This window comes from Heterocephalus glaber, unplaced genomic scaffold (genome assembly GCF_053883595.1).
Source record: "Heterocephalus glaber isolate CG9 unplaced genomic scaffold, H.glaber_assembly_v1.0 deba00001773, whole genome shotgun sequence".
NCBI lineage: Eukaryota > Metazoa > Chordata > Mammalia > Rodentia > Bathyergidae > Heterocephalus > Heterocephalus glaber.
The window spans coordinates 12,431,151-12,447,879 of NW_028258463.1; the positions used below are offsets into that span (position 1 = coordinate 12,431,151).

Below are 16,729 nucleotides of genomic sequence, written 5' to 3' on the forward strand. Positions count from 1 at the left end.
CCTACACCTTCCCTGTGCTTCTCCATCCACATTCACACCCCTGAAGTGAGCGTGGCCGAGTGAGGGCCACCATGTCCTCTTGGCCAACCTGGGAAGGGACTGGCTGTTGCTAGGATGGGGCAGTGGCTGGTGACAAGGTGGGGTTGGCATCCATGTCCCCACCTCCACCCTGGACAGAGGCTGGAGACCCCAGGTGGATGCCCCGAGGGGACTCCCACAGTCGCCTCCTTCCCTGGCCCCACCGCAGGTGCAAGGTCACCTTGAGTCACCTCCCTGATCCAGGCTGCCGTGCGGGGTTAAAGCTCAGTCTCTCCCCAAGCCCCCCTGTCTAACTGCTTCCCTGGCTCTGCTCCCTGCTTGTCTGTTCCTCCAGGAGGGGACAGTGAGATGGGGACTGACCGGTGAGGGGACGGGGGCAGTGGCCTGGTGCTCCCAGCCTGTCCTCCAGATGGGCCAGGGATCGGGCCGGGTCCCCTGGCCCCTTTATTGCCCGCTGTCTTCCCATGCACCAGGACACCACCCCCCGGAGGCGGGCTGGGAACCACACCCCAAGCACACCCACCAGCAGGGTCCACTCCTGGGGGACACTGGAGACAGGGCAGGGCCCCGAGGTAGAGGCTGCCGCAGAAGACCCCAGGCTGGGTGCCTCCTCTCCCCTGGCAGCTGTCGGTGCTCCCGGAGGGTTTGGCTCCCTTTGTCACAGGGATCGGCGCCGCCCCCACCCCATGGGAAGGTTGAGTTGCATTCTGTTCCCAGCTCCCAGCACCAAGCTGGGTCCTACAAAAAGCAGATTCGACCCCAGGATGGGCCCGGGTGAGCTTGGGGAGTGTGGGGAGCCAGGGTGCGGCCTGAGGAGACATAGCTGGGCACTGTGCCGGGGTGTCAATCACCATCTGGGGTGGTCCAGCAGGAGCCACCTGATCCACAGGCTCCCGGCGGAGGTTAGCCCATCCTGCCGCCCCGCTGGGCTCAGGCCTCAGGCCCATGAAGGCCTGCTGTGGGCCGACCCTGAGGTCGAGGGCGTCGCTGGTCAGCAGGAGACCGTGGGCTGCACTTGAGAGCCACAGATGTCTGCGGAGTGAGCAGCACCGGGAGTGCCTGTTGGGGCGACCTCTATGGCAGCCCCTTGTCCCCTTCATGGCACCCTGCCTGCTGCCTCCACGCGGGGAGCACCGATGCCCAAGGGAGGAGGTCCTTGGTGCCCTGGAAGTCAGTCTGCATCTCGCCCACACCAGCGGACCCAGGGTCAGGGCTGCACCAGGCTGCCAGGGGTGCAGACTCGAAGCTCCAGCCACCCTGGGCACCACCCTGCACAGGGGAAGCAGCGGCAGGATGAATGCAGAGGCGCCTGCTGCTTCCACCCCAGGAGCCTTCCTGCCTTCCTCATTCACCTCTTCCAGCCATGCACTCTGCGGTGGCGCTGGCTGGTGTGGTGCTGTCCCATCCTCCTTGAGGGATTGGACCAAGTCGGACACAGCCGGTGGGCAGCTGCTCCCCCAAACAGCGTGGTCGCCCACCTGAGACTTGACCCTGTGGTAGACAGCCTTAATGTGTCTGTGCTCAGTAGCAAGTCAACACAGGCTTCTGTAATCGTGTTTAGTTAATTCGTTCAGCCGGCACTGGCTTTGTGGAGAGCGGAGCTGTGTGGATCCCTCCGTCCCCCATGCAGGTGGGGCTCCAGGATGGGCCTGAGTGTGGAGCCGCTCCGCCCTGGGGTCGGGGTAGAAGTGTCCTCCCTGTGTAGGTGCCAAAGGCTCTCAACCAGAGAGAGCTGGTTTATTAATCACGGTGGGAAGGATGGACCTGTGTCCACGTGTGCCTGTTCTGTACACAGACGGGAGATCGGGGTGCAACCCCGTATGCACTGGCATTTACACCCAGGGAGGCGCGGGGATGACTCGCACAGGGGGTGCGCCCTGGGCAGATGAAGAGCCTCCTCTGTGGATCAAAGCCAGGGCTGAGGATGCCCCGCTGGGCTACCAGGAGCCACACCAGGCCCGTCTGCTCCCCACTGCAGTGTCTGGTGTGGCCCGGGCAGGCAGCACCCTCAAAACTGCCCACGTGAACGGCACCAGAACATGCTGGGAGGCTGAGCACCGCCCTCGAGGGAAGAGGGTGGCAACAGAATCAACAGGGCGGGTGGCAAGGACCGGGTGCTGGCTCCGAGTGCCCAGGCTGGGGGCAGCCAGGGATCAGGACACCCGGGCGACGCGGCCCCCAGCCCTGGCAGGCTTCTCCTGGGTCTTCAGCCTCGAGGGCGGCTCTGTGGGCCATGGCAGGGAGAGGAAGAGGGGAGGTGAGGCTGTGCTGGCCCTCTCGGCCCCTCTGCAGGCTCAGGCGTCCCTCCCTCTTCCTGTCCCCAGGGAGGTCACCTGGGATGGCCAGGGCCCCCGCGGGCCTCTTCAAGGAGCTGCTGGGCAGGCGGGCAATGCGGCTTCGGCCCAGGGGGGCGGAGGAACTGTGGGAAGGCAGGAGGTCACAGCTCGCCCGCCCAGGACGGGGGCACACGGGCGGGGTCCTGGACACTAGGGCTCAGAGAGCGGGAGAGGAGGGGCAGTCCTGGTGCTGGTTTGTGAGTGCGGCACGTGTCCCTCGGAGGGGGGCTGCCCTCCACCCCAGGATGTGGAAGCAGCGACAGCCAAGGGCCCCAGGGCAGGCCAGGCTCAGCCCCAGGGCCCACTGCCCTTGAGCACCTTCCCTGCCTCAAGCCCGGGCCTCACCTCACTGGGCGCCTCTTCTTGCAGGTCAAGGTCCGGGGCAGGGAGGTCGTGGGCCTGGGCCCCCGCTCAGTGAACAGGAATGCTGGCCTGCTGGGGAGAGGGTGAGGGAGGCCAATCAAGGGTGGACACAGCGCCAGCCCCTTCCCGCACAGGGCGGCTCTGCTTGCGGGGAGCCCTTGGCAGACCACAGCTGAGTGATAGGGTGAGCTGGAGGACACCCAGCTGTCAGCCTCTGGGGGCCTGGGAACCGGAGTTCAGACTATTCCGGCCTCCGCCTGCCCTGCTCCGCACCAGCTGAGCTGCCAGGCGCTGTGGCCAGCTCAGGGTGCGGTGGGCACTCCAGCCACTTGCACCCAGGCCAGGCCAGTCACTCTTGGCCCAGACTGTCCTGAGTGGCTGCTGCCCCTCCTTCCAAGGAGGTGGAGGGTGGGGGTGCCAGCACCTTCTCAGGACCCCATCCTAGATGCTAGGCAGGAGACACCTGGGGCTTCCATGGCAGCAATAGGCACCTGGGGACAGAGCTGCTGGGCCTGGGCTTTGCTGAGGCTCAGGGGGCCTGGGCTGTGTCCCGGGTCCCAAGCTGGGTCCCCAGTGCCTGCACGAGGTGGAGTGGGCCTGGAAGCTGGGCATATGGACCTGAGAAGTCTAGTACTCTACGCAGGTGGCCGACGTCTGGCTCCAAGAGTCCAGCACCCTCCCCTCCCGTCCCTCGCTGACCCTGGGCCCCAGGCAGGAGGGTGCCAGACCCACCTGGCGACGCAGGGCTGGCCGGGCCCAGTCTGTTCCTGGAAGCTGAGTGTCAAGGGGGGCTCCTCAGAGAGGTCGAAGGTGGCGTTGAGGTCACGGGTAGGCGGGGCCAGGGGTGTGGAGCAGTTTTGCAGGGCCGAAGGCCCCAGGGGCACCCGGCGTTTGATGACAGTGGCTGGGCAGAGGCGAGGGGAGTGGCAGGTTGGGGAGGCCAGGGCCCTGGCAGGGGTGCAGGGCTCAGGCAGCAGCCTCTTTCTCATGCAGGGCAAGGAGGACTGGCGCTGGCGTTTGGTCTCCTGCCTCGGGACCAGGGGGCTGTCGGGCTCGGTGGGGCTCCGTCTCCTCCTCTTCTCTGTGGGCTGTCGGGACACCAGGGCTGGGGTGTCATCAGGCCCAGAGGGGAATCCCAGGGTGTGTGTGAGGCTGCTCTGTCGCCTTGCCATGGTCCGGGTCACAGGGCCACGGTAGCCTGAAGACCCTGGGCAGGAGGAGGAGGAGGTGTAGACACTGGGGAGCCAGATGCCAGACCGGAAGGAGCCCCAACGCTAGAGGCCTGGGTGCTGCCGTAGGTGGGCAGGGTGGCACTCACAGGACTCTGAGGACAGCTCCTGAGCCAGAGGGGCCGCTCCAGCCAGGCCCAGCATCCCGCAGCTCTCGGCCCCAGAATCTGCACCTGCTTCCTGCACCAGCTGCTGCAGCATCTCCAGTTCCTCGGTCAGGTCGGGAGTGAGCAGGCCAGCAGCCTGGAGCAGCGTGTACTGCTGCTGGGCCAGGCGCAGCACCCGGAGGGCCAGCCTGGGACAGGGTCTCGGTCACCAGGCTGGCTGCCTCACCTGACCCGGCCCCAGTTCCCTCCGCCTGGCCCCACCCCTGCTAAGTGCCAAGCTGCCATGGCAACGGTGGACTGTGACACCATCCTCCACGCTCGGGGAGCGCAAGAGCGGGAGAGGACTGCACACTCGAAAGGCCCGAGTTTCCTCCCGGCTCTGCCACTCACTAGCTGTGACCCTAAATCCATGTACCCTAGGGGCAGAGTAAGGTGGAGGGTGAGCGCCCACCTCAAGCTGCGTGTGATGGTGCACACCTGTGTCTCTGCACTCGGGGAGGCTGAGGCAGGAGGATTCTAAGTTTGAGCCTGGCTTCTTAAAAAAGGGCTGAGGATGGGGCCAGGGATTTAGCTCGGCGGCACCACGTAAGCACAAGGTCCTAAGTTCCAGCCCCGGTACCAAAAAAAAAAAGGGCTGAGGATGCCACTCAGTGAAAAGGCCCTGGGTTCAATCCCCAGTAGAAAAAGGAAAAAACAAATCAGAGGTCTTCAAAATAGGTTTCTAACACGCATCAGAGACAGAGCGACTGCTTTGTCTCTCCTTCCTGTTCGACCTCAGTGTGAGATTCCATACTAAGAGAGGACTTCACAGCTGGAAAAAAAACCTGAAAAACCACCGAACCGGATCTCAGATCTGCTCAGGGCCCAGGGAGTCCAAGATTCTGAAGTCAGAAAGAAACTATTTTTGGCGTGGCTGTCAGTGTTTCCGTGTATGGAGATGCTCTGGAAAGTTCTGGAGTGATCTGCAGCCCCTGGCTCTCAGGGTCCCCTGTTGTCTCCAGGAGAAAGGAGAACGGGGGACGACCCCACATCACGGCCAAGCCCAGGCAGAGTGGCAGTGGGGCCCCGGGTCCTCTCCGGTTGTGACAGGGACCCGGAGAACGCTGAGTATCTGCAGGGGAGCCGGCGCCTGGGTTCTGCAGGGCTCGCAGCTGGTGTGCTGCCCCTGGGCCCTCGGGCGCGGAAGACATAATGAGCGCTGATTATTCAGGCCACAGCATTTCTGCTGAGTCGGGAACAGACACTCCCGACAAGAAATAAAATTAAACCGGCCTTCTGTCCAGGAGCTTTAAATACACTGCTTGGAGCGCGACAGCCCAGGAGGAGGCCCAGCCGTGCCCGGAGCAGGTGGGAGCAGAGGGGGTACAGCCTGGCCTGCACCTAATGCAGTGCTGCACTGGTGCGGACACTCATGCACATGGGGGACCACGGGTGACTCAGCGAGGACCTGGTGGGAGGCGGGTGAGGAACGCGCCACGTGGGGTCGGACGCTAAGCGGGAAGCAGCGTCCACAGCCCCAAGCCCAGCTCCCTCTCCAGGAGCAGAGCCCCTGCCTCCCACAGCGGCCCAGCGGGCAGAGAAGATACCCACCGCCCAGAGTGGTCCCTTCGAGGTCTCTGCAGTGACCTGGGCCCCGAGGCCGGCGAGGGCGGCAGGATCAGGCCGGGCATCCTGGAAACTGAGGGTCTGGGGCTCAGCTCTGGCACCTGGGCTGGAGTCTGAGGAGGGAGGAGGTACAGGTGGGTGGCAGAGGCAGGATGACCTCCTGAGGCCCTCCCTGAGTGACCACATGCACAGAAGGCAGAGGTGGGCGGCGGGCACAGGGAGGGGCGTCTGTTTCTTCCAGAGCTCCAGCCCTCAAGCCCACCCAGCCCAGGCCCTGCCTGCCCCAGTCCTACCTGGGCTGGGCCTCCGTCCCAACTGCGTTGGGGCTGCCCCTGGTCTGCACAGCTCCCTTCCAGGGCCCATAGCTCCTGGGCCTCTGCCTCTGGGCTCTGGTCCTGTTGGGTTCCAGACTCCGGGGGGAGCCCTGGGGTGCAGGGCTGACTGGGGGCGCCGAGCAGCGAGAGGGAGCTGGGAAGGTGGAGGGGAGGAGCTGGAGACAGGATGTGGGGGGTGGGCTCTCTGTGGCCCTGGGCAGCAGAGCCCACAGCACAGAGCGACAAAGGGCAGTGGCCAGGGGCTGAGGAGTCACAAATGGCCCTGAGCCGAGCTGGGAAGCTGAGGCAGGAGGATCACAAGTCCAAGCTCAGACTGGGCGAGTTAGCACTCGGCAAGACCCTGTCTCTGAGCGAGACGTGAAAGAGGGAGGCCTGAAGCTCAGGGCAAAGGCTCTGGGTTTAATCCCTGATGCCATAAAGAAAAAGAAAACAGGGCCAGGGATGTAGCTCAGTGGTTCTGCCACCTGCCTCACAAGCGGAAGGTCCCGAGTTCAATCCCCAGTACCAAAAAAAAAAAAGGAAAAGAAAGCAGCAGTGACACCCACGTGGTGAGTGGCCTAGGGACCCTTTCCTCATGGGACACAGGGCCTCCCGGTGCGACCCCAGCCCTGGCTGCAGGAGCAGAGTGGGGCCCGGCTTCCCAGCCTGGTCGGCGGCAGGACTCACCGCCCCGGGGCCTGTGCTCTGGCCTCGTACTCCTGCAGCTTTGTCCTCAGGGCGGTCACCTGCAACAGCAGAGCGCAGCCCCCGCAGGGCGGGCGGTGAGCAGGTGGCACGGGGCACAGGCCCTGCTGGCCCTCGGTCCAGGGAGCAGCCACTCACCTCAGCCTGCAGCTGCTGGCAGACGGTGGTGTAGTGGCTGATGTGACAATCCAGGGCGACCACGTTGCTCTTCAGCTGTGTGGGGTCGGGGACAGCAGCGTCCAGCAGAGGACGGCCTGGGAGGCCCGAGCCTGGCAGGGCACACTGGCCGGGCTCCCGGGGAGGAGGGAGGTCCCACCCACGGCCGCGCTGTCCTCAGGGAGCGCATGGGTGCTCAGGAAAATGAGGCACCGAGGAACATGTCCTGCTGCCTCGAGCAAGCCTGAACCCTGGGCCGCTGCTGGCCACCACTCCAGGTCTCCCTCTGTGGAGACTGCCCTGCTTCTGTCCACCCCGACTCTTCCGAGGCAGGGCAGTGTCACACCTGAAGAGGGACTCCAGGCTGCGTCTTGCCTCTGTCTGGGACGCTGGGTGGGATCTGGGGTGCTGTCTTGGCCCTGCCTCTCCCCTCCTGGGCTATGGCCCTGCCCAGACTGCCGTCCCCAGCCGTCACGCACCGTGAGCCGGATCTCCTTGGCCCGGTCGGCGTACTTGAGGGTGTTGTACGTGTCCTCGTAGGCCAGGCCTGCGGGGCTGATGTTGGCGATCATCACGGTGCGGCAGTTGCCCCCGAGGGAGTCCTTCAGCAGGCGGGTCAGCTTGCTGTCCCGGTAGGGGACGTGCGGCCTGCGGCCCTGGGAAGGAAGTAGGGCTAGGGCGGTGGACAGGGTCCCGCTCAAGGGTCCGGGCGCTCGTCCGGAGTCTGGGTGGTTTCATGGTGGGGTTGCTGCCCGCGCTGCCTCACCTTGGTGTCGGCCAGGGCGTTGAGGACGCTGATGAGGGCCAGCAGGGAGCGGTTGATGTTGGCCCCCTCCCGCAGCCGCTCGCCCTGGGCGTGGGTGCTGGATGCCCGCTCGGAGCCCGCCAGGTCAATCAGACTCATCTTGGCCACCCGGAGGGTCTGTTCCAGCCCCGGCACACGGTCCTGCTGCCTCACAAGGACCTGGGCAGGCAGCGGGCAGGGTGAGGTGGGCAGCGGGGCGGGGCCGTGGGCACTATACCCGGGTCCCCGTGCCCTGCTCACTTGGAAGATGGCGTGGGAGCGGGACGACGTGGCGTTGGCATCGGTGGGGTGCTGCGTGCGGCTTCGGTTCCCCCGGCTCAGCATCTCCAGCAGCTGCTCGGCCGAGGCAGGCTGTGGGGATGGCCAGGGCCCGGCTGGTCAGGGCCACCGCCACGCAGCCCGCAACCCGAGGCTGTCCCCGCCCGCACCTGGTGGAAGGACAGGCCCTGCACCACCACGCCCTTGCTGGGGTCCTCGCGGATGTTGAGGGGCCCCTTCGGCTCCAGCAGGTCCTGGATGTGTTCATTGTAGACCTGGGGAGAGGGGCAGGAGTGGCCTGGGGTCGCCTGGCACTAGCTGGGGGTGTGCGTGCCAGGCCCAGGCCCTGGTGGCAGGAGCGGAGAGGGCAGGTCCCGCTTCAGTCCCACCCGTTCCGCCCTGGCTCAGCCTCACCTCCAGGTAGCTGACCAGCACCTCGAATCGCTTCTCCTCCCGCAGGGCGTCCAGGCGCCGGTACAGCTCCATGGTGGTCAGGTACATGATGCCAGGGTCCCCGTTCTGCCCTACCATGGTGTGTGTCTTCCCGGCCCCAGTGGCCCCGTATGCAAACACTAGAGGACATGGGTGCAGGTGGCAGTGGGCCCTCAGCCCTCCTGCCCCGCCCGGCCTGTGCCAGCCCATGCGCCTCCATCCCAGGCCTGCCCCTCCTCTCTCACCTGAGCAGTTGTAGCCCTGCAGGAAGCTGTCCAGGACGCCGCGGGTGGTGTGCTGGAAGACGTCCTGCTGCGTGGCCCCCTCCCCGAACACCCGATCAAAGACAAACGTCAGGTCTTTGCCCTTCCTCCTCGGGCCCTCTTGGGCACCGCCCCACTCGAGGGCAGGGAGGCCCCCGGCAGGCGCTTCAGGGTCGAACACCAGCACCTGGTCGTCCACCACTTGGACCACAGGCGGCCGCTGGCTCTCCAGCTCCCGAGGGGTGGGGGGCCGCACCCGCACCACCACCCGGACCACGCTGTCCTCGGCCGCCATCACCATGGCAACGCCTGCAGAGATGGGATGGAGATAAGTCCGAGGGACCGGGCCTGGCACCCAAGGTCTGCTCTGGCCCTTCCCACGGGACTAAGAGTCTGAGCACCAGCCCCCTCACTGACACCGCCTCGCTGGAGACCAGCGCATCCTGTTCAGATCAGTGCGGTCCTGGGCTCCACGGTGTCCCTCGGAGCTGGGCCTGCTGCCGGCCAAGGCCTCATGGTCCTCGGGGTCACCTTACAGCCTGATCCACAGCTGGTCCCACCATGGACCCAGCCACTCCCACATTCCCCGCCCCAACCTTCGGAGCCCGTGCAGGGCTAGGGACAGCCCAGCAGCACCTGTCTACCCTGCCTATGGTCCAGAGCTGCCAGGCCAGGCCGGGCCGGGCCGGTCATGCTCTTTGTTGGCTGCAGCACTGGAAATCAGCCCCCTGAAAAAAGCTGCATTGAGATTATAGCTGGAAAGGCAGTTGATTTACATTTATTTTATTACATTAAACCTTCCAGCAAGAGCTCGACTATTGCCTATTTGTTCAGATTTTTTTATGTCCCTCAAGATTTTATAGTTTTCTATCTTTTCGAGTAGATTCCCTAATTGTTCTTTTAATGTAATTCCCAAGTATTTTATGGATTTAATTGCTCTTATGAATGGAACACCTTCCCTATCTCCCCCTCTGGCTGCTAACTGCCAGTGTGGAGAAGTGCACTGAGTTTTAGGTATGTGCCTTGTATCTATCACTCTAACCCCTACTTAATTCCAACTTTTTAAAATTAGGGCTTCTTAGATTTTCTAAGTATACAATTATATATTAGAAAAAAGAAAAATATTTATTTACCTTTCCATATATCTACATATAAAAATATATCTATATATATGTAATTTGTTATTGTTGCAGTACTGGGGATTGAATCCAGGGTCTTCATACTGAGCTACATGCCCAGGCCTTTAAAAATGTTTTTGGAGATAGTCTCACTAAACTGCTAAATTGCCCAGGCTGGGCTTGAACTTGTGATCCTCCTGCCTCACCCTTCCAGAGTGCTGGGATGATGGGTGTGTGCCACCATGCCTGGTTTTATTTTTATTTATTTATTTTTATTTACTTTTTTTTTGGTACCAGGAATTGAACTCGGGTCCTTGCACTTGCGCAGCAGGCGGCAAAACCACTGAGCTAAATCCCTGCCCTATGCCTGGTTTTATTCATATTCATACCAGTTCTTTTATGTCTAACATATTACAGGCTCTAGAACTTCTAAAACAATGTTGAAAAATAATGAAAATGGGGATGCTGATTTGCTTCTGATCTTACAGGAAATGGCATTAGCACTTCACTATTGAGAAATCAGTTTGGATTGCTTCTTGGCCTTTTGGCTAAGATCAAGTGTGGAGAAATCAGTTTGGAAGCTGGGAGCACATGCTGGTAATCCCAGCACTCAGGAGGCTCAGGCAGGAGGACTGAGTGCTGGAGACCAGCCTGGGCTAGGTAGTGAGTTTGAGGCTTGTTTGGATCGCATAGCAACACCCTGTCTCAGAAAAAAACAAGAAAGAAAGGAATAAATGAGTTCGAGACAGATAGTCTTCATCATATCAGTAATTTCTCCTACTGTTATTTTATATAGTTGTTATTAGGAAAGTCCAGAGTTTTATCTCAGTACTCTTTGAGCAGCTCCTGATGTCTACAATGGTACATCACTGGATATTTTCCTGGTATTAAACCAACCATGCATTTCTGGAAAAACCCTACCCTCCTACAGGGAAGCTTTCGATAATTAAATAGTCAAATATGTCCAGCTTTTATGTCATATTTAAGACATCCCTTTGCCAAGGTAATAAATGCTTTTATTATTTCTGCCTAATACCTTTTATTCTTACATTTAGCTTTTTACGGAGATGAATTTATTTTGAAATGATGTGAGCTTTCTAAACTTTCCTTTCAATCGGAACTGACTATCTGGAGATTGCTGTGGAAGCGGGCACTCCCCCCGGCAGCATGCAGTGCCCCAGGAAGCAGCTGGTCCTCACACACTTGTGGGTCCCTGGGCCCTGCTTTCCGAGCAGCTCCTGTGCCTCCTGAGCTTCTACAAGGCATCACCGCAGTGCTCTCTCTAGGCTCCTTGTCTTCCTTCCTGATTTTAGAGTCAGCTGTGGAGTTCTATGAGAAATCCTGCTAAGATTTTAATCTGGATTATCCCGAATTCATGGGTTAATATGCACAGACTCCACATCTTTATGGCATCCAGTCTGCCCATGGAAGGCCTACACTTTCCATTTATGCACAACTTTATAATCCTCAGTGAAACTCTATAATCTTCCTCACCTGAGTATCGTATATTTCTCAATAGGTTTATTACTCATTATTGCACAGTCTTTGTTTACTACGAACAGGCTCCTGTTAAAACTACATTTTCAAATTCGTTTTTTGCCAGGATACAGGAAGCTTGCGATTTCTGCATGAGGACCTGGTGAGGCCATGGGGCCACACTCCCTGTTAGTGCTAATGGATTGCCATCGCCTCTGCCAGCCTCTTCATCAGACTATAATATCACTTGCACTTTCCACGGCCAGCTTTTCCTTATTTACTTCCCCACCCTCCAAGGTCCACTAAGGGTGGAGAAACAAGGGTTGAATTTTGTTTTTTGTTTTGGAACTGGGGATCAAACTCAGGACCTTGTGCTGGCGAGGCAGGCAGCAGCACCACTGAGCTACATCCCCGGCCCAAGGGTTGAATTTTATCAAACACTTTTGGCACTTGATGAAATGAGCGCATTGTATTTCTCCTTTCATCCATTTACCTAGAGGGTGACAAAAGAGTTCCCTGGGTTGACCCAGTAATAATTCCAAAAGCTCCCCATCCCCCTCTCTCCTGTGGTCCCCAGCCTTCTTCCCCTGCCTCTTCCTCCTCCTTCCAGCCACCTTCAACATTTTTGGAATGCAGGAGTCACAGGTCCCCTGGGGAACTTTAGCCCAACTCCAGGGATCGGTCAACAGGGTTAAGAAGCGGAGCTGCTCCCAGGCTGAGAACCGACCCAAGCTTTCCCCCAGAAGGCTGCATGCTGCCATGGGTCACAAACTCCGAGGTCATCCAGCTAAGAAAAGTGGGCTTTCTACCCAGCACTCCAACAAGTGCTCAGGTTCTCCTTGGGAAACAGCCAGAACTGAGCTAATTTGAAATTCCTGCCCCCTCACCTCTAAACTTAACTTCTGCATACAAAAAGAGGGAAAAACATCACCCCACAATAATGCTTGTACATCTGAATAATTCCATTTTCGTCCTGGCAATCGGATTGGCATAACAGACTCCAGCAGGGATCACTCTAGTACCTTACACTCATCATCTTCCACCCCATCGCAATCCCGTGCACAGACTGGGTGATTATCCTCATTTCTCAGTGAGGAACCTGAGACACAGAGGGCTCACCTTGCCCCAGTCCAGTCCGCTGCCAGTGAAGCCTGACGGCGGGTGGGCGGTTGTAGTAACACCCTCTGATGCTTACAGTCCCTTTCGCCTGCTGGCCTCAGGGATACGCTAGCACTTGCAGATGTGTGGGCCTGGCCTAATGTTCCACCCCCTGTTCTCAACCCGGGAAGCCTGCTTTCCGGCCGGGGGAAGTGAAGGCAAAGGTGGCTGGGTCTGCACTGCCTGGCCACCCCCATCCCAGCACCACAGCGAGAGCTAAGGCCGCTGGGCAGTGCAGTGGCGGAGCCACAGAGCAGCCTAACATTCTAAGCAGGAAATTAAAAAGGGCACCGGCAGAAGAGCTGCCTAACCTTTACACTCCCTCCTCCCTGCCTGCTGAGGGCCAGGGGGGAGCGTGTTTGCCTGAGATGACCCCCTTCTTCTGAGCCAGTGCTGGGGCCACGGGGTCGGGATGCAGGTGACACTCGCACAGGTGCCCTGGGTCACCAGGGTCCAGGTCTCCGCTCTGCCTGCCTCGGAGGGAGGTTTTGCATCAACGTCAAGGAGGGAACAGCTCCCGCCCCGGGGAATGGGAGATTAATGAAAGAACCTTTGTCAAGTTTGCTTTGATCCTCACTTGGAAAGAGCATTTCAGCCCAAAGTACAAGGAAGATGATCCTTTAATAAGATCTTCAGGGTTCTCAGCCAGCGCAGTCCCGTCCTAGTTCTAACCCAGGGCAGCTCATTAAAACCCACAGGCAAGAGCACTGCCCAGGCTAGGCTGTTGTCAGGGTGGCCACTTCTGCCCACCTGGGTGGGGACAGGCCCAACAAACAACAGTTCCTTGAGGGTCAGAGGGATTTCTAGGACTTGGGGGCCCCCCTGCAACTTCAGGAGCTGGGAAGGGCAGGGCAGGGACCTGGCCCTGGGTCATGCTGCTGTTGCAAGTCTCACCACAGCCCCTTCACTTGGTTCTTGTCCTTAGGCCCTGGACAGCAGAACCCTGCTCTGACGGTCTGTCCCATAGTGTGGGGCACTTAAAGAGCTGGGTGAGGATTTGCTGCATTGGTAATAATTCTTCTACTCTTGGATTCAGACTCTTCCCTGGCTCTGATTCATTCGTAGGACAGGACTGGGGATTTAGCTCAGTGGTTCCACCACCTGCCTCGAAAGCACAAGGTCCCGAGTTCCATCCCCAGTACCAAAAAAAGAACTCCTTCGTAGGACAAATATTATGCACCATCGGCTGCATGCTGGGCCCAGGTGCCTGGGTGCTAAGTACTCTGGACTAAGTGCTTCACAAATGGTGTTTAGCTTGCACAGCAACCTCGCTATATGAGCACTGAATAACTGTTACAGCTCTATTCTTCGAAGGTAAAGGGACACAGGAAGGAACTCAGCCCATCACACAGGTGGTGAGAAGGCAAGCCCAGGGGACTTGACCAGCTCTGTCACCAGAGGCGCCACTGTGTCTCCAGATGTCCAGCTTCCCTCACCTTGACGCCCACCACGCCCCCTCCTGGGCTGGTGGTGCAGAGGAGGAACTGCATTCTTTGGTTTGGGTTGACCCCCCACCAAAGATCGAACTCAGGACCTTGCACTCTAAATCCTCAGCTCTTTTGTTCATTTTTTTAGAGCTGGGGATTGCACCCAGGGCCTTCTGCCTGCGACACAAGCACTGTGGTGGACTACATCCCCAGCCCTTTTTATTTTTTACTTTGAGACAGAGTCTAAATTGCCCAGGTTGGCCTTGAACTCACTATTCTCCTGCCTCAGCCTCCAGAGTCCCTGGGATTACAAATGTGTGTCATCATACCTGGCCACTGATAGATTTTCTAATGTTAAACCATTCTTGCATTCCTGGGGTAGACTTCACATGGTTATAACATTATTTTATACATTGCTGACCTCTGATAGCTAATATTAAGATTTTTCTTACAACTACATTTATAAAAGAGATTGACTTGTAATTTTTTTATCTCATTTCTGGAATCATAAAATAGACTGAAGTGTTCTGTGAAGGGTCTGTATAGGGCCGGGGATTTAGCTCAGTGGTTCTGCCTCCTGCCTGGCAAGCGCAAGGACCTGAGTTCGAACCCCGGTACCAAAAAAAGAAAAGAAAAGAAAGGTCTGTATAATAGAATTGTTTTTCCAATTGCCTATAAATTTCTGGTGGAGTTTTTAATGTGTATGAAGGTAGTTTGTTTGTTTATTTATTGTGGTGTTAGGGATTGAACCCAGGGCTTCACATACGCTAAGCACATGCTCTACTACTGAGCTGTATCCCTAGCCCTTAAGGTAGATTTTATTTATTTTTCCCCCCTAGGTACTGGGGATCGAACTCAGGATCTTGTGCTTGTGAGGCAGAAAGCAGAACCATTGAGCTACATCCCCAGCCCTGTCCAAAAGCTTGTGTGTGTGTGTGCACACTCACATGGGAGAGGGCCAGACCCAGGGTATCCTGTGTGCTAAGCAAGTGTCCTATCCCTGAACAACACCCCTGGCCCCCAAAGCTTTTGTTTTTGTTTCCTGTTGTTTTTTTGAAACAAGGTCTCACTATGTAGCTCAGGCTGACCTCAAATTTGTGAGCCTTTTTGTTTCAGCCTCCCAAATGCTGGGATTATAGATGTGCCCCACCTCTTCTGGCTTATCTTTTTTTGGTACTAGGGATCGAAGTTGGGACCTTGTGCTTGCGAGGTAGGTGGTAGAACCACTGAGCTAAATCCCCGGCCCTATTATCTTTTAATTATAATTATGATGCCCTATTTGTCTGAGTTAAGTGTATTTTTAAAATTTCCACATGTAGATTTCTTTTCCATTTGTACTTATAATTTAATTGTGGAAAAGGAATGTGGTTTGTACAGTACTCTGATGATTGCTTAAATTGCTTTGGTTACAAAGACAGAGAGACAAATATCTCTCTGGGGTGGAGAGACTCAGTAACAAGCAGAGAAGGACTGAATGGGTGACGCTGTTGAGCATGGGATGTGGTGACAGGAAGAGAAAACGGACTGGAAGAAGCACAGCACTGAGTCTCACTGGGAAAATGCAGGTGCTGTTCTCTGGTTGGGCTGACTTCTCTGTCCCTCCCTTCCAAGCCTGGCAGCTGTGAATCTTAGCCCTTATCCCACAAGGCTATTGTGAGGACTAAACCAGTTCATTCCAACCTGTCCCCAGGTCCTCTGGCTCAGTATTAGCCACTCTTGTTTTATTTTGTTTTTTTGAGACAGGGTCTCGCTGTGTAGCCCAGGCTGGCCTCAAACCCTTGGCCATCCTCCTGCCTCACCCTCCCCAGTGCTGGGATGACAGGCGTGTGTCACCGAGCCCAGCGACATTATATGACATACAGAGCCGGCAACAGTTTTGTAAAACCCAAGTCCTTAGGCTTTACCTTTTCTCTGTCTCTTCACTGCCCTCAAGGTTTGGAGCCAAGAGGAGAGTCCTAGCAGTAAGAGGCCAGGTTTTCTGTCATACAGATGTTTCCATCCCCGTTTGCACTCAAGTGTCGCAGTCCCCGGCACACGCAGGGCCAGCCCTTGTCGGCGGGACGTGCGGAGAGGGAGAGGGCTTAGCTGCCGACTCTCTGGAGCAGCGGGTCCCGCCTCCCCTGGTGTCCAGGAGGCCCCGGGCCTCCAGCCCGGTGTCTAGCAGGACCGACTCTCCCACGCGGGCAAGCAGCGGTTCCAGAGAGCCCCCCGCCCCCGCGAGGGCGCGCCGGGCTCCCTGCCCGCCCCAGGGCCCCAAACCAGGCCGAGAGCTCGGGGTCCGCTCAGACGGGGAGGGCGCAGGCCCCGGCCGCGCGTCAGGGCCCCGCGGAGAGTGAACTCACCCTCCGTCGGTCCCCGCTGCCGGTGTCGCCGCTGGCTCGTGGGTTCAGGGCCCGGAAGCGCGTTTCCGCGCGCTCCCCCAACCCCACGACACCCTCACCGGCGCCCCTGGTTCAAACTCGGCGCTCCTCCCGCGCGCAAGCCCCATTGGTCGCCGTCTGGCGCGCGGATTGGCTGCGGCCCAGACGGACGTGCAAGCGCGTGCGCACTGAGGGTGGCTGGGGGTGTGGCCTCCCCTGTTCCCCAGGGCGGGCGGACGCGGCTGGCTCTATAGTCCGCTTGTGCCAAGCGAACTCGGGCGCCGTCCGAGCCTCCCTGTGGACGCGGTGGCGGTGGCCGAAGCACGCTAGCCTCCCCGTGTGGGCCTGCAGTGCCGGACGGCGGGTCAGAGGAGACGCCGGGGCCTGGGTCGGTCCCGAAGAGCAGGGACCCCGTCCTGTCCCTACCCTAGACAGAGGCCAGGACCCAGCAGACCTGCTCTGGAATTGCCCAGTGAGAATGTCGAGGCCCAAGCTGGGTGTGGTGGTGCACGCCTGTAATCCCAGCACTCAGGAGGGTGAGGCAGGAGGATGCTGCAAGTTCAAGACCAGTTTAGGCT

The 16,729-nt window shown here is 58.6% G+C and overlaps 1 protein-coding gene across 3 annotated transcripts; it reads right to left on the reverse strand.

Moving 5' to 3' along the window:
- Positions 1 to 1,741: 1,741 nt before the first annotated feature.
- Positions 1,742 to 16,257, reverse strand: Kif18b (kinesin family member 18B). 3 transcript variants are annotated; one of them, XM_004859186.3, is made up of 16 exons: positions 16,134 to 16,257; positions 8,595 to 8,921; positions 8,332 to 8,489; positions 8,088 to 8,192; positions 7,900 to 8,010; positions 7,621 to 7,818; positions 7,334 to 7,510; positions 6,837 to 6,911; positions 6,681 to 6,739; positions 5,973 to 6,147; positions 5,665 to 5,792; positions 4,057 to 4,262; positions 3,471 to 3,945; positions 2,721 to 2,810; positions 2,373 to 2,458; positions 1,742 to 2,263 (listed from the first exon to the last, which is right to left on the reverse strand). In XM_004859186.3, the coding sequence occupies exons 2-16, from the start codon at positions 8,911 to 8,913 to the stop codon at positions 2,193 to 2,195; spliced, it is 2,433 nt and encodes an 810-aa protein (XP_004859243.1). In that variant the 5' UTR covers positions 8,914 to 8,921; positions 16,134 to 16,257; the 3' UTR covers positions 1,742 to 2,192. The 3 variants fall into 3 exon arrangements, with proteins under 3 accessions (XP_004859243.1, XP_087058595.1, XP_012933053.1); XM_087202469.1 differs by lacking the exon at positions 16,134 to 16,257 and adding an exon at positions 15,696 to 15,910; XM_013077599.3 differs by having other exon boundaries at positions 2,037 to 2,263; positions 2,721 to 2,807.
- Between the last annotated feature and the right edge of the window lie 472 nt (positions 16,258 to 16,729).

Bases quoted from the DNA above. Each gene is read 5' to 3' on its own strand.
- Kif18b (XM_004859186.3), bottom strand. From the start codon at position 8,913: ATGGTGATGGCGGCCGAGGACAGCGTGGTCCGGGTGGTGGTGCGGGTG. The intron at 7,819-7,899 runs GTGAGCAGGGCA...CTGCCTGCCCAG, and splicing joins GCTCCCACGCCATCTTCCAA to GTCCTTGTGAGGCAGCAGGA. The intron at 3,946-4,056 runs GTGAGTGCCACC...CCTCCTGCCCAG, and splicing joins GGAGCTGTCCTCAGAGTCCT to GGTCTTCAGGCTACCGTGGC.